Source organism: Malania oleifera, chromosome 6 (genome assembly GCF_029873635.1).
Source record: "Malania oleifera isolate guangnan ecotype guangnan chromosome 6, ASM2987363v1, whole genome shotgun sequence".
In the NCBI taxonomy this organism is placed as follows: domain Eukaryota; kingdom Viridiplantae; phylum Streptophyta; class Magnoliopsida; order Santalales; family Ximeniaceae; genus Malania; species Malania oleifera.
The window spans coordinates 101,721,897-101,744,642 of NC_080422.1; the positions used below are offsets into that span (position 1 = coordinate 101,721,897).

General features: G+C 34.7%; 1 protein-coding gene across 1 annotated transcript; it reads left to right on the forward strand.

Annotated features, from left to right (window-relative positions):
* Positions 1 to 1,998: 1,998 nt before the first annotated feature.
* LOC131157687 (protein kinase PINOID 2) lies at positions 1,999 to 4,012 on the forward strand. The gene is made up of 2 exons (XM_058112023.1): positions 1,999 to 2,612; positions 3,075 to 4,012. The coding sequence occupies exons 1-2, from the start codon at positions 2,032 to 2,034 to the stop codon at positions 3,973 to 3,975; spliced, it is 1,482 nt and encodes a 493-aa protein (XP_057968006.1). The 5' UTR covers positions 1,999 to 2,031; the 3' UTR covers positions 3,976 to 4,012.
* Positions 4,013 to 22,746: the final 18,734 nt, after the last annotated feature.

The window sequence follows — 22,746 nt, forward strand, 5'->3', positions numbered from 1 at the left end:
ACAGATAATACCTTACGACAACTGGACCCGAATGGTAACACCGAGAGAGAGTCGGTGTGCGATATATAATCCTTTTTTTTTTTTTTTTTCTTGGATCAGTGGGTGTGCATGACCTTTTGACAGAGAGGGGAAGGGACCTTTGACCGTTGGATGCAGGAAAAAAAGCACTTTTTCCTGCAAGAAAATAAGAAAAGGTGGGAATGGAGGTGAATGGATGATCATCAACATGCATGCTTATGGGCTAGAATTGAGTTTTATTTATATAACATAAAGTTCTTTCAGGGAGAAAAAGTTGTTCACCCAAATATGTATAAAAAGTGCTTTAATTTGTGGACCTGCAGGACCCCATGTTGAAAATGGATTCCTGAAATTAATAATATAAAGTTACCTATATATATATATAGGTAATTTATATTTATATATATAAAAATTATATATTTTGGATCGAAAAACTTATAAAAGACACCTTAACAATTGAAATTTGAGATTTTTGTGTTGTATTCTCAAGTTCTAATTATGAAAGAGTGTGTACGGAAGATGAATCATCTCTTATTTCGTAACTCAAACAATGAGACTTTCAATTGACAAAAAAATAATAATAGAATATAATAGAATTATATATAATATGAAGAACAAGATGTAGTAAAAATAAAAATAAAAGAAGAAAGGTAATTTCCCTTTTATTGTTGTTCGGCTAAGCAAAAGAGTATATAAAAATTTAAAATAATGATTAACGCCCAAATGAACGAGCACGTCTCTTTCGTTTTTTTTTTTATCTCCTGCATTGGAGGGAGTATTTTGAAATAAGTAAAAAGCAAAATGGCGTATAGCGTCATTCCTTTATCAAATTTTCATCAAAAAACGGTTTATAGTAATTCTTTTCTTTTTCAACTCTTTTATGTTAAAAAGTAGTATTATATATTTTCATGCAAATGATGAGTCTTTGATCTTGTTTAATTTATCACTACATTAGGTCTAGTGTGACCTTTAATTTCCAATTATGTACCTAGAAAATACGTATCCCTAGCTTGGCTCAAGTTTTTGAAGCTAGAAAAGTAGCCTACCTACTCCCCTAGATCTTGAATTCTACTCATCCCATACCCAAAACTTTATCATACCAACAATCTTTAAATCTTTTTTAAAAATTCTACAAGTTAAAAAACAGTGCTAAAAATATATTAATACGCGCACTAAAAATCTATTGTACCTACTAAATCAGTTCAGAAATAATTATAGTAATTTTTCACCCATTTCCTCATTCAACAATGCCACATGCATCACAAATACTTTCTTGTATTTAATATTTTCACATGTCTTCCATCTTTACGAGAGAAAGACAGTAATAAAAAAGGTTCATCCCAATAACTCAAGATTCTCTTAATTAAAATATTAATATTCCGAATTGTGGGTTTTGAATTTTATTTGAGATAATACTTTAACATTTAAGTAAAGAAAGATAAAAAAAATAGACATATATACTATCTTGATAGATTAGTTGAATGTTCTGCCTTAAAAGGTATTAGCAGATTAATATAGCAGGGCATTAGTCATAGAAGTCCCTTTCAGCCATACAACTCAATGAGGGATTGAGAAAGGGTGAACAAATACATCTAGCCACGTTGGTCGTAGATGAAGAAGTAGGCTAAGAGTAGATCATGTGTATATATATATATATATATATATATATATATATATATATATATATATATATATATATACTAATTAATGGTTAGTTGTGATGATATTAGGAGTTAGCTAGGGCTACTTGAAAGCATGTTGAAAGATGAACTTTTCATTATTCATTCAAAGTTTACATTCCCATCTCCATGACTCCATACCCATTATAACTTTTTAACTTAATTTATTATATGTATACTCCTAGTCGCTAAAAAAAAAAAAAAAATTTAGCAAAAAAGTTCCTCTTTGTAACTTTCTTAGGTGTACATCACAAAATTTCACATGCTAATCCTCACCATGCCTGTGTATAAAAACCCTCAAGTACCCAAAGCACAACCTCCACAACCCACTCCAATGGCAACCCAACTCCGAGACGAACCCGACTACGACAGCAGCTGTTCTTCCATAACCGTGCCCGACTCCAGCCGCAGCAGCTGGCTAAGCAACCTCAGCCGGAGCTCCTCCGTCTCCGTCTGCTCCAGTGACGCCTTCCCCTCCACCTCCCACAAGCCTCACAAGGCCAACCAGGCCGCCTGGGAGACCATTCGCCGCCTCCGCACCGAGCAAGGTGGCGGCGGGTGTGGAAGCAGCGGAGTGGGGCTACATCACTTCCGCCTTCTCCGCCGCCTCGGCAGCGGCGACCTCGGCAACGTGTACCTCTGCCAAGTACGGGGTCCCACGGGGGTTTCGCCGCCATGCCTGTACGCCATGAAGGTGGTGGACAGGGAAGCTCTGGCCATAAGGAACAAACTGCAGAGGGCTGAAATGGAAAAGGAGATTCTGGGCATGCTTGATCATCCATTCTTGCCCACTCTGTACGCCGAGTTCGATGCTTCGCACTACTCCTGTTTGGTTACGGAGTTTTGCTCCGGCGGAGACCTCCACGCCACACGCCTCCGTCAGCCGGCCAAGCGCTTTAGCATTTCCTCAGCCAAGTGAGTATAGATTATTCCTCCTTAGGTTTTCTATTTTCAAACAAGAATCACTGTACTTCTTTATATTTTTGTTTTAATTCTTCAATTATTCTACCCTGCTCCCATTTCATTTCAATTATTCGGTGCTTTTAAATTTGTTTTATGAAAAAGAATTTGTCTGCTACACCATTTTCCCTCCTACAAAACATAGTTTACTTTTTTTTTTTCAAAAGTATATACTGAATTGATTATGTGCAACTAAGATAATCATAACTATTTTGACGATAAAACTTGGCTACATGAACAATGTGGTGGTATTAATCATGTTTAGAATTCTTTTTGTTTTATAATTCCCAATTAGCTTTTAAAAAAACATAAAAAGGAAAAATTATTGGGGTTTTTTGTATTTGTTTGATGAGTTTGTTTAATAAATTAGTGGATTATTAATTGACTAATCTCAATTAATTGTATGAACATGGACAGGTTCTATGCTGCAGAGACTCTATTAGCCATAGAGTATCTCCACATGATGGGTGTTGTTTACAGAGACCTAAAGCCAGAGAATGTGCTGGTCAGAGAAGATGGGCACATCATGCTTTCGGATTTCGACCTTTCGTTCAAATGCGTCGTCGTCCCGAAGCTTCTTCGATTGAAACAACCCAACTCCGAAAGTACTCCCGGCAGTGCAAAGCGGGCGAAGAGCTCAACACCTTCGTGTGCATCGCCCATGCAGCCGGTCCTCTCTTGTTTCCTATCCGAAAATCACAAGAAGAAGAAGCACCAAAACCCCGAACTAGAACCAACCGAGGCAAAACCCTCCAAAGAAGAAGAATCAAAATACGTTCATCACCGAGAATTCGATCCGGAGCTGGTGGCCGAGCCGATTACAGCTCGGTCAAAGTCATTCGTGGGGACGCATGAGTACTTGGCACCGGAGGTGATCACCGGGCAAGGCCACGGAAGTGCGGTGGACTGGTGGACCTTAGGGGTGTTTCTATATGAGCTAATATATGGAAGAACACCATTTAAGGGAGAAAGCAACGAGAAGACACTCATAAACATTTTGAAGCAGCCATTGAGCTTTCCAAGAATTGGTGTGAGCAACAGCAAAGAGTTTGAGGAAATGGTGAAAGTGCAAGACCTCATAAGGAAGCTTTTGGTGAAAAACCCTAAGAGGAGACTTGGGAGCCTCAAGGGTTCAGTGGAGATCAAGAGGCATGAGTTCTTCAAAGGTGTGAATTGGGCTTTGATTAGGTCAGTGAGGCCACCAGAGGTGCCTAAAGATCTTCACAGAAATAGAAGTAGATCAGTTTACATGCCAAAGCTAAGCAAGAAAGAGAGAGATGCACCATATCAGATCCCTAATCACTTTGACTGTTTTTAATTAATTAATTAACCATGTAGCTCTGTAAATAAATAGATATATATATATATATATATGTATATATATATATATATATATAATTAAACATGAAACTATAGTTGTTCAATTAATCTCCACTGTTTTTTCTGGCTAATGAGAAAAGAATTTGGATAATGCCATTAATATTGTGCCCATTAATGACTTTGTTCTATTAATTGTATGCTTATCTCTTTATCTTCTCTTAATCTAATCAGAAGAGACTTATTAAATTCATTTTAGTTGCACATGAGGTAGTCAAACCACTAATTCATTAAAAGAAAAATTAAATGATTTGATTATTTGACATGGTGTTAGAGCTTTTGCCAAGAGTTCAAATTCACTACCCTACTTTTAATTATTAAAAGTTATAGATTAAGATATTGCAGGTTTAGTCCTTCATCCACTCCAGTATGTAATGGTCAAGCGTGGAAACATGTCGAGAGGGATTAAAGCCATTCTGATGCTCATCTAATTAATAAATCTGAACTTATAAGTGTGATTGGATTCTTTGAAAGGGATAGTCCATTTTTTTAACATCTCTCTCATTTTAAGATTTAAGCCTCTACACCCCAACTCCAATATAAAAATCTTATAACCAATATGATAGTCCATTATTCTCACGATAAAAAGGATTATTTTCCCCCTTTAGAGTTTACTCCCGTAAATTATCAAGGATGCGTCAATAAGCGGGCGACTTTCACCCTCGAATTTGGTGCCACACTACTGAAATCTCCAGGTTATCCAAAAGAAAAAAAAAATTATTTTTTTATCAATCCTAGAAATTCAGATAAATCAATCCCTTAGATCATCTTTGACAGTATCAAACTTAAGAAGAATGTGACCAACCTTGACAATCAAACTTAAGAAGAATGTGACCAGCCTTGACAGTTTATAACTCTCTTATGTTAAATTAAGAATTAGCTTCCGTACGATCATAAACAAATTATATATATGTAATTATTTTTATCTACATTTTATTGTATATATGTATGTAATTTTATGTTTTGTACATTGTTCTTAGCTCCATATATAGACCAACCATGCATATATGCATGTTAATAAATGTTTGTGCATAGGTGTAAAAGGGAAGGTAGGGAGCCCATTATGGTCCCAATGTGTTTCTCATGAAAACTCATGAACTGATCATGTGATGGCAATAATGGCTCTTCCCAATGCATGATGAACAAAAATACTATAAATAAAAAATGATCTCAATATATATATATATATATATATATATATATATATATATATATATATTTTCTCTTTTAGTTAATCTATACATCTGCTTTTTCATAAGGCACTTTCATATCCACGCATTCGCATGTCCCTTTTTTACTGATTAAAGTTAAAAGAAAAAAAAAAAAATAATCCCATCATGGTTCCCTCCCCTTTTCTAGCTGTTGTTTCAATGTTTTCAATGTCTAAAGTAAAAGAAGTACTCAATTATTTATTATTTTTTTGTTACTATTGATTCAGTAAGGTGACTTTTTATATTATAATCTGTAATATTGAAAGTGTACGATGGCTTTAAGAGTGTTGGGCGGGGAGTCTTTTAGAAGTAAATCACTATTTTTCCTTTGACACATTGAATTTTTTCTAAAGCTGAAGATGATTTGTGATTATGTATTATTATACAACCTACCTAGTTACTTTCAAAGGAACTACTTACTTTCAAGCTAAGGAATCCTCAAGTATTTTATATATGAAAAATAAAATAAGGTTGCTCATCGTCTTAGAGTTTGAGAACTATTAGGTTAACGAGCTATATTTTTATATTAAAATTAGATTTTATGACAAATAGAAGGTCAGATATGTTGACCCATTAGATTTTTTTTTTTGTTTTAAAAAGTTATTGGTCATTAAAGAAGAGTTGTTGAGGAGTTATAGTTAGTACACCGTAGAGATGTTGTTTAGTGTTTGAACTTGAAATTGTTAAATGTTTCAAATTCAAATATGATTATGATGAAATAGATGAAATTAATGAAACTTAAGATTGTTTTGCATCTTGTTATCGTTGTGTGCAATCTTAATCAGGTTTGTTGGATTTCTTGATGAATCGAAAAAGAAGGCAATATTGTAATTTGATTATGCTTAGTTTACTCTTTGATGCTTAAATCGACGCGATATGTATTTTGTGTTTGTACATATTAGAGAAGAACTGTCAAGGAATTGTAGAAGTTACACCGAGAGATGTTGTCGAGTGTTTGAATTTGAAACTATTAGCTTAAAAGTTTTAAATTCAAATAAGATAATTATAATGAAATAGATGGGATTAAGGAAACTTGAAATTGTTTTGCATCTTGCTATCCATATGTGCAATCTTAATTAGGCTTCTTAGATGAATCGAAAAGAAGACAATATTGTAATTTGATTGTCTTAATTTGCTCTTTGATGCTTAAATCGATATGTATTTTATGTTTGTGCATAAAATTTATTTATCCTTTAGTTTTGATGTATTCTAGTTATTCAATACCATTAATGGCAAATATTAAACAAAGACGTAAAGAAATTAGGTCATAATTAATATTCACACGCTTGTATTGATGCACGTGTTGGCCTTACAAGGTTTAAAATTTTATTTTGATGATAACAAACAAGAGGAACTTAACATATTTGGTTAAATGATGAGATTTCAAAACTCAACTATGAGAAAATAAGGTCAAGTGTTCACAAGGATCCATTGAAGTCTTAAAATAAAAAAAATAAAAAAATGATCAAAAGAAACTTAAAGACATGGATTCCAAGATGATCTGTTTAAACTTGAAGATTATGAGAGCATGGATATTAAAGAGAAAGTCCAAAGTATATTAAAACTTGAGGACAAGATGGAGCCAAAGCAAGCATCTCTTGAAATATGTCAAAGTCTTAAGAAGTTTTTATGTAAGTACTTCATATTTGAGTATCTCTTGAAATATGTTGAAGTTCTTTAGGATGTAATATAGACTTAGAGACCAAATTTTTGAAAACCCTGGAAAATGCTTTTTAAAAGTCACATTTGAGTTTTTCAAATAATAAGGGATCAAAGTCTTAAATATGAAAGTTTTTGAAAAGTTGAAATAGTTCAGTGGGTTGACCTAAATGAACTGTACTTGCTTAGCTGACTGACAATTAAAACTGTTAATTAAACTATCTAGTCGACTGACTTTAATGAACTATGTTCACTCAGCCGATTGACAAATTGGGCTGTCCAGCCGACTGACAAATTTGAACTGTGTTCAATCAGCTGACTGACAATTAATTCCTAAAATTCCTAGACAAAAAAAATGGTCTCAATCAACTGTCTAGTCGAATGATCTATACAAAAACAGGTCCAGTCAAGTGACTCAGCCGACTGACCCAGGGAAATTTTAAAATTCGAACTTCAATGGGAAAATTATAAAAATTAGTTTTTCAAATCTAAACGTTATAAAAACTTGGGGGACACTCCAAGCAACTTGGGGAATAAGGAAACTCACTCTAAAAATTTTATAAATACTCCTTTGACCCAAAGAATTAAATCACCAAGCTTACAATCAACATTCAAGCATTCTAATTACAAAGCTCTCTCTTGCTCACCCATTGCAAAATCCGAATTACTGAATTTTTGAATTACTGATCATCAGACTACTAAGTTTTGAGTTGCTAATTCTCATCTAGAAGAAACTTGGTGAATTCTTCTCTTGATCTTCAATTGTATTTCATATTGATATTTAAAATTGAAGTACCTAGTGATTGAATTTGTACTAATCTGCTCTATGTGAGAGTGTTCTTGTACGCAACTTTTGTTTTTTGTTTCTTGACGATTCCAGGTTGTTGGATCGTTGACCAAGCGTGGGGTATCGCTTGGAGAGGTCTTTCTCTAGCCTACTTAAGGAGTGACCGAGCGTGGGGTATCGTTTGGAAAGATCTTGCTCTAGCATATTGAAAGAGTGACCAAGTGTGGGGTATCACTTGGAGAGGCGTTGCTCTAACCTATTGAAGGAGTGGTTAAGTGTAGGGTATCGCTTGTAACGGTTTTGTTCCGCCCGAAAAGGAACATGTATAGTGGAATCCTTAGGTGGTTTGCCTAAGGCAAGGACGTAGGTTGGGGATAAGCCGAACCTCGTAAAAACCTTGGTCTCCTTTTCTTTCCCTTGCTCTCTTTATTTTTTAGCATACCTATAAACTGTGTAGATGATTTAAATTCTTGATCATATATACTACGTAGTTTGGAAATTAAATAAACTGAAGATTAATTTATTTTGGGGCTTGCGAAAATCGAAAGGGAGTACGTTGGTTGATTAATAATTTGCAGAAAAAGTAAGAGAGTACGTTGATTGGTTAGCACTCAAAGACTCTTTAACTAAAAGTTTATTTAAAGTTTAAACTTTTGGAAAAAGTGTTGGATTTTATATTGCACTTCATATTGAGAAAACAAAATCATTAATATAGGGCTTTATATCAGCAAACATACATTTTCAATCTTTACTTTAAGTGCTGAAACTTGCAAGCATTAAAATATATCTTTAAATTAATCTTGATAGTGCTGCAATGCATACATTGACTTGTGCTTGGTAAGTCAATTGATTGATTGTTTAAGTTGTATGGTTGTTGATTGAATAAAAAGACTTAAGTTTTTTGTGTGATTGCTAAATCAACAAGAAGTCAAGAATTCATTAAAAGAATTAAAAGTGATTAAGAATTCATACAAAAAAAATTAACTAAAATTTTAATAACCCAATTATCGCATCCTCTTGGGATTACACCTTGGTTTTCAATTGGTATCAGAGCGGGGTTATAACAAATCTTAACAAGTAGTTATATAAAGATCTAGATGGCACACCTAGGAGTAGCTCCCTTTGGAGAGGGTCAATCCTCAACTAGACCACCCATCTTTTGTGGTATAAACTATACATTTTGGAAACAAAGGATGAGAATTTATCTTCAAACAATGGATTGGAAGGCTTGGAAGTTGTCACACATGGTGACTTAATTCCTACTAAAACCATAGATGGAAAAGAAGTACCCAAAGAAGAAAAAGACATGACCGACAATGACTATAAGATGTTACAAGTAAAATCAAGTGCTATGAATGCATTATATTGTGCTCTTGATATAAATGAATTTAATAGGGTCATGACATGTAAATCAGCCAAAGAGATTTGAGACAAATTACAAGTTACTTATGAAGGTACTATAGATGTTAGAGATAGTAGAATAGACATGCTCACAAGCGAGTATGCAGCTTTCAAGATGAACCCGGATGAAACCATCACTAATATGTACACTAGGTTCACACACATAATAAATTCTTTAAATGCTTTAGGAAAAACATACTCAACCTATGAGATAATCCATAAAATCCTTAAAGGACTTCCTCCAATATGGGAATCTAAAGCCACAGTAATTATAGAAGGAAAAAATCTCAAAAACACATCCTTAGATAAACTCATAGGATCCCTTCTCACCTATGAGATGACCATAAATGAAAGGAGTGGAAAAACTAAAGCCCAAGAATCTGTTGCATTTAAAGCATAAAAAATAAACTATAGTAGTGAAGATGAAGAAGATGAACTAGCCTTCATATCCAAGAAACTTGCAAGAATACTAAGAAGGAAGAATAAATTTAAAAGAAAAGTCCAAAACTCAAATTCAGATGAGGAATAAGCTAATAAGAAAGAAACAAAGAAAGAAACACCTACATGTTATAATTGCAAGAAAGTAGGACACCTAAAATCGGATTGTCCAAAACTTAAGAAAGATTCCAAAAAAAAAAAAAAAAAAAGGCAATGAAAGCCACTACTTGGGACAACATGAGTACAAGTAGTTTCGATAATGAATCAAGTGACCAAGATGTTGCTTGCTATATGACATGGGATGATGATGAAGGACAAAGCTCCTCATCCAAATCTTTTAATGAATCATATAGTGAATCTAGCAATGATGAATCCAATGATGAGAGTATACCATCTTATGAAGAACCTCAATGAATTATTCAAAATTCATAAGATTCTAGTTTGAGTAACAAAACGATATACTTTATTGAAAAATAAAAATGAACCTGTAATAAAAGAATTAGAATCTAAAAATCTTGCTAAAAATGAAAAAAATTTGAAAATCAAGAAATTAAAAAACAAGAATGAAAAGATGATGAAGGAATTAGAAGATATAAGATCCCTAACTTCCATTAATAATGAGAAAGATCAATCTATTTCTGAACTAGAGAATAAAATCAGCAAAATATCTCAAGACAAAGAAAAACTACAAGAAAAGGGTAAAAACATACTCGACTCAGAAATTGGTGATTTTAAGAAGAAAATTGAAGATCAAGCAAAAATAATTTACAATTTCACAAAAGGAAAAGAAAACTTTGTTAGAATGATAGGTGCACAAATAATGTCTTTAAATAAAGAAGACATAGGATACAATGGAGTTGAAAATACAAAAAAAAAGAGCCTCTATATGAGGTACTTTACAAAAACATCCAAAAACTATGCTAGCACCTCCTTTAATGCCTATACTCACACTATATGCTACCTATGTAAGAAGAAGGGACATATAAAGTTTGAATTTCCATTAAAGAGGAAAGATGTGAAGTTTAAACAAGTTTGGAAAGTAAAGGAAGCTTCTCTTGTTAAACCATCTGGACCCAAGAAAATATGGGTACCAAGATAAAAGTCTAGTTCATAAATTAAGGACTCCATAGATGTTAGGTATTCCTTTTAGAAATTATGAAAGAAACTTAATCACATATTCTAGAAGGATATTGAACTGGTTGAAATGAAAAGATGAGTTTTAAGAAGCTTATTGATACTTATCATATTAAAACTAATGAAAATTGTTGGCCTCAATCAATAAATGAATCATAAAAGGTTTAACTGAGAAAATATTAAGATTTGGAAAGCAATATGGATTTTGGGTGTTCGTATGAAATCAAAAGAAAAGAAAATATGAAACATATTGAGCTTATTACATGAGTACCTTAATATAAGAAGAGAGCTTGGTTTGATACATAATAGAAAGGTTGTGTAAAGAAATAGATTTTAAAAGAAAGCAAAGGCCAGCCGACTGACCATAATCTCAGTCGATTGGCTGAACAATACTTTAAAAAAAAAAAAAAAGAAGCAAGGGTCAGCCAACTGGCCATATGTAACGACCTGGATAAAAGGTGAAATTTAGATAATAAAGAGGGAGGAAAAATGGAAACAGGAACAGAAGGAAGTTGCCAAGCTTTGTCGACGAACACATGGTTTCGTCGACGAAGGCTTTAAGGATTTCGTCAACGAACATAGGGCTTTGTCGACAAAGAAATACCGAAAGGCGGTTTGGGCTGCTTTGAATTTCGTCGATGAACACAGGGTTTCGTCGACAAATTTACTAAAGGATTCATCGACGAAATGACGTGTCTCGTCGACAAATCTGGTAGTATAAATAGTGGAAAACCGGGATATTTTGTCATTTTCAGAGCCTCTCTCTCTCTCTCTCTCATCATTTTCGAGCCAGATTTACATCGGATTGACAATCCGAAGTCACCACGACGCTCCTGAGGAAGTTCTCTCCAAATCTGCCGGAGCGGATCGTTGGTGAAAACGAGTTGGAAATCATCCTTGAGTTAAGGTAAGGCTTTTTAAGCCGAATTTGATCTTACGATAATTATAGGAAATGATGTACACATAAAAATACTGAAGTTTAATATTGGGAGTTTTAAGTTTCAGGGTATTGATCAGGAAATCTTACGGGGGTCAGGCTAGGATATTTTAGGGGCTTTCTTAGTAGCTAGGTAAGGGAATGAACTAAAGCAATTATTTTCCATGCAAATTATTATTAATTATGAGTGAATCTATTTTCAGAAAAGCATATGTTATATTTGTTTATTACGAATGAAATGTACGATTGAGAAAATACTGCTATGATGATTAAAATGTATATGTATGCATGAGATGCCAAAAAACCACGATTTTAGAATATGAAGTATGATTTTTAACAGCACATGTGTGGTATGAATATTATTTTACGTGAACTGTATTATGATATGAAAGATTTTATGAGTAAAGCATGTTTTCAGGTATTATGAAAAGATGAGTTATGTTGGAATGATTTTGATGAATATATGATAAATGATTTATTTTTAGAATATATATACTTGAAACGATTTTGGTGTGAGGCCATGTATTTCTGTTATCGACACGAGGCCGTATATATGTTATCGGCATGAGACCGTATTTATGATATCAGCATGAGGTTGTATTTATGTATGATTTTGGCGCGAGGCTGTATTTATGATTCTAGTGCGAGGCCGTATTTATGAAAATGATGGGCACGAGGCCGTTATTATATCATGTATTATATGTTATCAGAACCTGGATGTTAGTTTAGTTCAGTTCAGGGGCTCGGTATCGTAGCTTATAGATCAGATGTTTATGATCAGATTAGTGCTAACCACCCCACGAGGGGGTGGGAGATGGATAATCGATGTGGCTTTTAGTAGAGTGTGGACATTCACCTGACAGTCTAGACCAGGGTGTGGTGGGCCCATCGTACTTACAGACATATTTGACTCGGCAGTGGTCGACCAGCCATTGTCAGGTCCCACCTTCGGGCTGCACAACCCGTTATGGGGGGTAATACATGACACCAGCTAGCTATTCATCCTGGGTATATTTTCAGTATTACAATTATAACAAATGTTTTATGTATGTTATGATTTATTAATAAATATGAAATTATATGATCATCTAGTATGATATGATGAATGTTTACAGAGTTATGAAATGTACTGTATACGTATAAGTACCTTAAATATTCATGTTGCCACATAACTGCATTTAGTTTATTTTCCCTTACTGAGAAGTGTCTCACCCCCGAATATTAAATGATTTTCAGGAAACCCAGAGGGATCGGCGGGTCAGGGCCGCCGTTAAGTGAGTTTAGTTTCCTTACTAGAAGGGTAAGCGTTGAACTAGGATCATGAGATTTTTGTTGTACGATCCTAGTGTTATTTTGACTTTTTGGAAAATTGTAAATAAATACAGTATTTTGGGAATGTAAATAACTCTGGTATTATGTTTCATGGTTGAATGATTGAGATTTTATTTTACTGCTGCTTAGGTTTCCGCTGTGATTGACAGGTGTCCCCGTTACCCATGGGTACGGGTCGACTTATTCATTTATTATGTTATATTTCTTATTAAGAAATTGAGGTCGCTACACCATAAGTCCAGTCGAATGACTGAAGGAAACAAGTTTTAATAGACAGCAAAGAGTCCAATCGACTGACTGACAGAACTTATATTTAAAATGAGAAATATTTGAGAATGAGAGATACTTGAGAACAATTTGAGCAATATTGTAGTACAATGCACATGATAATGATATGCTCCATACTTATATGTTATGCTGATATGCTACATGCTTACATGCTGATATCTTGATAATGCCAAAGACATGAAAATGATTTGACTTATATTGATAATTTATGACTCACTATATATTGAAAATTTGAACATGAAGTTATTGAGCATAATTTTGTAGCATGAATTTTGATATGACATTGATATATGAATATGAAATTAATTCTTGACCATACATGCTAATGAGGGATCACATGGATAAACTTATTTGTCTTGCGCTGCTCCTTGTACTAGACTACATATGCTTATTGATAATCTTCTTTATGTTACTAATATCAAAAAGGAGAGAAAGTTGAATTGAAAAATTGACATCTAACTAATTTGGTATCCATGAGCAGTGCATGATGTGACATTAGCATTGGTATCTATGAATATATTAATTGGTATTTGAGCATGACATCATAATTATATCCATGAGCATGTTATGATATTGATGATATGACATGATATTAGTATTATTCTCGATATTAGTATCCATGAGCACATACATTATATAAATCAATATTTGAAGCATGGGATGATAAATTTAAAAAGTACATTTGGTATTTTCATGAATATAGAGTTCATTTAATGAATGAAAATTTGAATGTATTAAATTCAGGGGGAGTGTTATGACTTATTGCTTGTATTATGTTTTTTTTTTTTTTTTTTCTAATTTTCAATTGGTATCATAAATTAATGTCAAAAAGGGAGAGATTGTTGTAAGCAAAGATAAATTAATATGCATGATGAATTTTGAGCTAATATGAACCTTCACTAAGATCTATACTTTCACTTATGGTTGCTCATAGCCTTATTATTTATACTTTTTTCTTGATATCTTACTCTTTTTGATTAATGTTAAAAGGAGGAGAAGTTTTGGGCAAAAATTGAGCATGAACATGATATTGAATGTGAGAGTATTTGATCTTGAACTTAAATGATGATCTTGAACTTGAATGATATGATGATCATTGTAACGACCTGCTATTTAACTTGGTTTTATTTTATTTTATTTTATATTATAACATTTATAATGCTCTGATACCACACTGGGTTAAACCCATCCATCAACCTAAGCAGCGAGAAGCGGAAATTAAATAAACATAACTATATATAATTATATACAATACCAGAGTGCTAAAACGTTTCTCAAAATATACATATATGATTGCTTCCCAAAAATACCCTTAACTGGGCTAGGGCTATACAAAAATACTCACTCTATTATCAGGGCAATACTGAGGCCCTTCTATCTGCGAGCCTGATCCGCTCGCCTACCTGGATCACCTGAAAAATGTTAAAGTAATGGGCTGAGCCAACGCTCAGTAAGACAAAATATGCTATTACTAGTGTGTGGCTATTGAGTTACAGTACTATGAAAATCTATTACTATATAATCATGTATCACTGAATCTGTAAATTCAATACTAGTAATATAAATCATCACCTTTTTCATATTGCTTAACATATCTGTACTTTAGGTTTCTACTCAAAATACTTCTAATATATATATATTTTGTCTCTGTAAATCTGTATAAACATAGTAATAACTGAAAACTTCCCTGTGGATAATTGTGTGTCATGATTTAACCCTTTATGACAAGGTTGTGCGGCCCGTAGGCGGGGTCTACCTTGGCTGGCCAACTAGGAAAAAACCACTATACTTCATCAGTCTGATCAGGCCTCCTCAACCCATATCTGATGGGGAGCCTGTCCACTCGTGGGGTCTATACGATCGACTGTTATACCACGTATTATCTGAATAGGTGGTTGCACTCTATATACTTTATGTAGCTATGGTACCGTGCTCTGTAAACTGTAATGGTTCAACAGAGTCTGATACTATATAATACATTTCTGTATATAACTATCTGTTTTACCATGATTCTATAATAACTCTATAAATAATGACGCTATGATAAACTGTATCTGTATCAACTGTATTTTCTGAAATAAACTGTAAAACTGTATGTCATGGTATTTTGAAAATGCTGTAAAACATATTCACTGTCTGTATATTCTGTATAACATACTCTGAGAATACTGTAAAATATATCTCTAAAAAATACTGTAAAACATGTCTCTGTACTATATCTACATTCTCAAGCCACCCAGTGATTTAAAACATATTATACATAAAGGATAAACTATATAAATTTCTGCTATGAATAATAATCTGGTAGAATATATATAATTTTATATTGAAATCATACTCAAATGACCTAGCGTAGCATATTTCCCTTACCCATTTCCTTTAAAAAATCCATTACTATGACGGGTCCTACACCCGCAGGGTTCTCCACTCAACACCCTGAAAATCAAATATCTCAGAACGAAACATCATTATTTCTTTGCCTACATCATTTCCTACAACTTTCAGAAGGCCAAAAATTGACTAAAAGGCCTTACCCTGATTCTAGGAAGAAATTCGACTCGATCCCACCGACAATCCGCCCCCGCAGACTTGAAGAGAACTCCGCTAGGAGCGTCGTGGTGGCCTTAGATCATCGATCCAGTGAACGACGGTGCCAAAATTGAAGAGAGATGGAGGTGGAGCCATAGGAGAGAGAGAGAGAGGAGAGGGTTTCGGTGATATTTCTGCGTAAGAAAATAAGTTTAGCACTATTTATATTGCGGGATTCGTCGACGAGTCACGTCTCCTCGTCGATGAGTCCTATAGAAAGTTCTTCGACGAACCTACACCCTCGTTGACGAATTTCAGACTTCCAAAATTCTCTCTCAGCATCTTCTCGTCGACGAGACGGGACCTCGTCAACGAGATCCTAAAGAACTCTCATCGACGAAACCCTGGTGTTCGTCGACGAGGCCTAAAAAATTTCTTGGAATTATCACGTCCAAATGCAATGTCGTCGACGAAATCAGCTGCCTCCTTCTATTACTGTTAGCATTTTCCTCCCTCTTTGTTATTTAAATACCATTATTCTTCGGGTCACTACAAATATGATAGTAAAAGAGTTTTTGAAATTGATTTTGCTATTGTTAAGTTTGTTAAGATAATGCTTATTGTAAGGGGGTGTTTTTTTAAGGCTCACTCAAATTTTTGCTCCTTGTTTGTCATCATCAAAAAGGGGGAGATTGTTGGCCTTACAAGGCTTAAAATCTTATTTTGATGATAACAAACAAGAGGAACTTAACATATTTGGTTAAGTGATGACATTTCAAGACTCAACTATGAGAAAGTAAGGTCAAGTGTTCACAAGGATCCATTGAAGTCTTAAAATAAAATATATATATATATATATATATATATATATATATATATATGATAAAAAAAAGATTAAAGGCATGGATTCCAAGATGATCTATTAAAACTAGAAGATTATGAGAGCATGGGTATTAAAGAGAAAGCTCAAAGTATATTAAAACTTTAAGACAAGATGAAGCCAAAGCAAGCATGAAGAATTAAGTATTTAGAATGTCAAAGTCTTAAGAAGTCTTTATATAAGTACTTCATATTTGAATATCTCTTGAAATATGTTGAAGTTCTTTAGGATGCAAAATAGACTTAGAGACCAAATTTTTGAAAATCCTGGAAAATGCTTTTTAAAAGTCACATTTGAGTTTTTCAAATAACAAGGGATCAAAGTCTTAAAAATGAAAGTTTTTGAAAAGTTGAAACAATTCAGCCGATTGACCTAAATGAACTGTACTTGCTCAGCCGACTAACAATTAAAACAATTAATTAAACTGTCTAGCCGATTACCCTAAATGAACTATGTTCACTCAGCTGATTGACAAATTTGAACTGTGTTCACTCAGTCGACTGACAATTAATTCTTAAAATTCTTGGACAGGTCCAATTGAGTGACTCGCCGACTGACCCACGAAGATTTTAAAATTCCAATTTCATCAGGAAAATTCTAAAATTTAGTTTTCAAATGTAACCGTTATAAAAACTTGGGGGACACTCCAAGCAACTTGGGAAATAAGAAAACTTACTCTAAAAACTCTATAAATACTCCTTTAACCCAAGGAATTAAATCACCAAGCTTACAATCAACATTCATGCATTCTAATTACAAAGCTCTCTCTTGCTTACTCATTGCAAAATCTGAATTGCTGAATTTCTGAAGTGCAGGTCATCACACTACTAAGTTTTGAGTTGCTAATTCTTATCTAAAAGGAACTTTGTGAATTCTTTTCTTGAGCTTCAATTGTATTTCATATTTATATTTAATATTGAAGTACCTAGTGATTAAATTGGTACTAATTTGCTTTATGTGAGAGTGTTCTTGTACACATCTTTTGTTTTTTGTTTCTCGACGATTCTAGGTCGTTGGATCATTGACCGAGCGTGGGGTATCACTTGGAGAGGTCTTGGTCTAGCCTACTTAAGGAGTGACCAAGCGTGGGGTATTTTTTGGAGAGGTCTTGCTCTAGAGATTAAACCATGGAGTGTACGAGGCTAGATTTGGCACATGCTGTGAGCATGGTGAGTAAGTTTCTCTGTAATCTAGGAAGACAACATTGGGAAGCCGTCAAAAGGATATTCAGATACTTGCAGGGTACATCGGATTATGACATCATGTTCGGCAAGTAATAGGGTAATCCTTCAGTCATGGGGTTTGTAGATGCTGACTATGTAGGAGATATAGATGACAGAAGGTCTACAACTAGGTATGTTTTTACCCTTGTAGGAGGAAATATATGTTGGAGATCCATGGTTCAATCTCTGGTAGCATTGTCTACGAATGAAGCTGAGTATATGACAGTTGCCGAAGCTGCAAAGGAAGCTTTATGGCTTACCGATTTGGTCAAATAGCTGGAATTACAACAAGATGGAGTTGTGCTGTGTTGTGATAGTCAAAGTACTATTTACTTAGTGAAGAATCAAGTGTACCATGCTAGAACGAAGCATATTTATGTGAGGTTCCACAGGGTTCAGGAATTGATTATTTCGGGTGAACTAGTATTGGAGAAGGTTCACATGTATGAAAATGCAACGGATATTTTGACAAAATCATTGACTAGTGGAAAGTTCAAGTATTGCTTGAACTTACTCCATGTCCCTAATTGATAGAAGGGAGACTGTAGGGACCCGAATTCAGAAAATAAGTAAAGAAAAGAGAAAGGAAATTAAAAAGGATTAAACAGCAGAGCTCGTCAACGAGGCTACTTTTCTCATGCATGACGTATTCCATGTGTCAGTGCTGAGGAAGTACGTGTCAGATCCATCACACGTGCTGAGTTACGAACCTTTAGAGATTAGTGATGCTTTATCGTATGAGGAGATACCAGTATAGATATTAGATCAGAAAGTTTAGTGGTTACGAACTAAGAAAATACCACTAGTGAAGGTATTGTGGCAGAACCATGCAATGGACGAAGCTTCATGGGAGTTAGAAATTGAGATACGTCAGAAGTATCCTGTAACACCCTGGACCCGCCACGTGAGGCGCAGAGTGTTATGAGAATGACACGCATCTCTGATACCGTTTACGTAGTGAAAAAATAATAATAAAACCTCAAACATAAAATACCAGAGTTCAATATTTGTACATCTACAAACTTATACCATGTATCCATATTTACCATATTACAAACCTGGAAGAAATATAAAGAAACATAAAAAAACTAAAACATAACTGCTCTAGTTTCACTCACAAAACTACCCCGCCCTGGAGCTATCTAACCTCGATCACCTAGATAACCTGAAAAGATTTAACATTTGACGGGGTGAGACACCTCTCAGTAAGGGAGAAATAGTTTATAACCGTGTGTGGTTGAAGTGTTTAATATACAATTAAAATATCTATCCAAAGTGCATCCACAATCCGCAAGTAACCCAAAATATCGTGCCCATAATCACACAAAGTCAACGACTTTGCCAACCAATCACATTCTATAATCATCAATACTTTATTGGTGATTCCCAAGAATAGAGAAATCTACCCGCCCATATAAGTAGTTTCTCTCTGCTCTAGTGCTAACACTAGGGCACTCACCTTTCTTAGTAAGCCCTCGGGTTATGTATTCAGGTAAAGTCACCGAGAATAGAAAAGATCACCCGCACATACAAGTGGCTTCCCTCTACTCTGATTCCTACAATCAATTACCAGAGTACTTGCCTTTCTCAGCGAGCCCTCGGGTGGAATAATCTACTTTACCATAAATACTTAATTAATTAAAGTCACACTTATACCAATATCACTGTCAATCCACATAGAATATTCATACAGTTTCCAATTTTTACCCACACAGGGTTTACATTCACATATCATGTAATCGTCCACACAGGACCCTAACAAATCACGACCTAAATGTCCATAGAAGACTTTTCCACACAGGACTAATCAAATCATAACATAAATGTCCACACAAGACTAACCAAATCGCAGCATAAATGTCCACATAGGACTATACAAATCACAACAGAAATGTCCACACAGGACTGGTCCACACAGGACTAACCAAACCATAGCATAATGTCCACACAGGACTATACAAACCACATAGGGTACAAGACCACACTCCATCATACCATTGCCAATGTTTACCTCCCAATATAATCGTCCATATAACGACCTCCTCATACCACTGCCAACGTTATATGACGGTTATACCAGGTACGATATAACGACCTCCTCATACCACTACGAAAGCTATATCGTAATTTACATGAACCAAAACCCACAATTAACAGACAACCAACCATTCAACATATCAATAATTCTATCACAATATACACCACATCAGCATATTCAACTAGCCAGAATTCACAATCAAACAATATTTGCATTCTCAATAATTCTTCATTTCCACAATATCCACAATCATTTAATTATCAAAAATGGTTTCAACCACACGAATTTTCCCAATATAATTTATTTATCTAAAAACAACATTTCAATACCATAAAGGTTTAGAAAATTATACCTATATATATATATATATATATATTGTACTCGAAACTAGTTGTTTAAAATTATTAAAAAGCCATTATAAAATATTTCCCCTTACCTGCTCCTCGAAATTTGACCCAAAATAAAAAAAACGAGACCTTGAAATCCAAAATTACAAGTTCCTCAAATTTTAGTAAAACACCCTTGTAATACTTCCTAGGCTCCAAATGATAATATTTGTTAAAGAAATTCCAAAAAAGTTCACTTACCTTGGTTTTGGGATGTTTCCCAAACTACTTAAATCAAAAATCCACTCCGCCTATTTTGCAGAGAATCTTTCTAGGAGTCTCGTGGCAGCTTTTGATCGTCGAACCGAGCTAAATCTGGCTCGGAATTGAATAGAGAAGGTGGAATGGCCGAAGTTTTTACAGAGAGAAGGGAAACATGCAGAAATTTCGTGCTGGAATGAAAGAAATCCACTATTTATACTCAAGGGTTCGTCGACGAGTCCTAGTATACTGTTCGTCGACGAGACAGCCAACTCGTCAATGAGATAGCCAACTCGTCGACGAATTTCAGTCATGCGAAGAACCCCTCTCGATAATTCCTCGTCGACAAGCTATGAAGAATATTCATCGACGAGACCAGTCTGTTCGTCGACGAATGATTGCTGCCACCTTTTAAATTATTCTTTCTTCCCTTCTATCTTCCTTATTACCTCAATCTATTTTAAAATTTCTCGGGTTGTTACATATCCTCAGTTGCTGAGAGACGATTAAGTTATTCAGGTAAGTGAATGTATGTATGTTAGTATGTTTAGTAAGTAGATATGATCTTCGGGAGAGTTTTGCATGTATAATGTAAGCTCCCAAAGCTTTACATTGTAACCACGGTATTCTTCCGCTATAAGTGAGGGTAAGTAATAAAATCGGGTCAGATCTGCTTTTTGGGTAGCTGCCAACTCTTTTGTAGAAATTTGATGTAAGGTAGAGTGAGTTTGGTATTGGTTGGTGAATTTTGGGGACGAAATTCTTATAAGGAGGGGAGATTGTAGGGACCCGAGTTCGAAAAATAAGTAAAGAAAAGAGAATGGAAATTAAAAACGATAAAACAGCAGAGCTCGTCGACGAGGCTGCATTTATCGTCGACAAAGTCTCTTTTGTGGCTTGGCAACGAGATGTAGGGACCCATCGACGAGGAGACACCGAAGGATTTTCAAAGATTTTGAAATCTTAGCCTCATTGATGAGGTCACTTACTCAGCCATGAGCGACCTCCTTCGGCTCATTGATGAGAACTCTGACTCTTTGACGAGGCTGGCCGGGTTAACCTACTTATAAATGGAATATTCATTACTTCCATGCTAAGTTATCCCATTTTCTCTCTCTCTCTAGAACACGAACCAACCCTCTCTCTCTTTTTCTAGGATTTCGTGCCGTTTATTTCCAGAATCAACAATCCGACATCACTATGTGGATTAGGAGGAGAATCTCTACAGTTATAGCGGATCAAATTTTTGATCTGAGGATTTTTGGGTTTTTCCCTAAAATCGAGGTAAGGATCCGATTCCATTTTTTATTCGGTATTTATGTAGTAGTTGAGATTATAGTGAAGTATTGTTCTTCGATTTTTAGGTTTCGGGGATCTCGGGTTGTTGATTTCGATCAATCTGTTCATATTTCTATTTTCGGGATTAAGGTTAGGGGATTTGTTTACATTAGTATTTTTAGAAAACTGAATAGCTAGAAAGTTGGCTTATGCCTTTATGCACATTTTGACTGCTTATCTGCAAAATTTTATCAGGTATAAATGCTATTTCTTATGATTTTATGGTTTTACGATTTTTGGCAAAAATAGGGGTTTTGGCATATGAACTCCAAACTTTCCAAAACTATTTTAAATTTTTTAAAACTACAGTAGGAGCTAGTTGATACCCATGTTTGAGGTACAAATGGTATTTTTCGAATTATACTGTTTATAGTGGTTTTTGGCGAAACGAGCATGACATGTGATATGAACTGGAACATACCAAACTGTTATATGTGTGAATGAACTATGAGAACTAGAATCCATTCTGTTATTTGAAAATGTGAAAACAAAAAAAATAAAAAAATAGGTGCCGGTTAATCACCAGTCTCTATATGTAAAAAGGGTTGAACCGAGAGCGTTAGTGCCGATTAACACCATTGTCTGACAGAAAAGAAAAATGCATGAAAGATTGCATGATTACGATTGTGAAATTACTGGAACTACACAGGTTGTTATGTTTTATTGTAAATTTTATATATGATTGATTGGGACCACAACTTGTTACTAAAGGAGTTGAAAGACACTCTAAAGGAGTTGAAAAATACTCCAGGTTATCTGAGGTTTTATATAGCTTGAGGCGCGGTTCCGTTGTTAACTGAGGTACAGTGCAACCACACATGTGAATCAGTGTGGGTATCGAGATAGTTGACTTGCAGGAGTGTATGGGACCACTGGTGAAATAATGGACCAGGTGGGGCAGCCAGACTATATTTTTGATGCTTGACAATG

What these genes read in the sequence shown, in the direction of transcription:
- LOC131157687 (XM_058112023.1), top strand. Translation starts at nt 2,032, where the DNA reads ATGGCAACCCAACTCCGAGACGAACCCGACTACGACAGCAGCTGTTCT. An exon ending in TTTAGCATTTCCTCAGCCAA is followed by an intron (nt 2,613 to 3,074) that starts GTGAGTATAGAT and finishes GAACATGGACAG; the next exon opens with GTTCTATGCTGCAGAGACTC.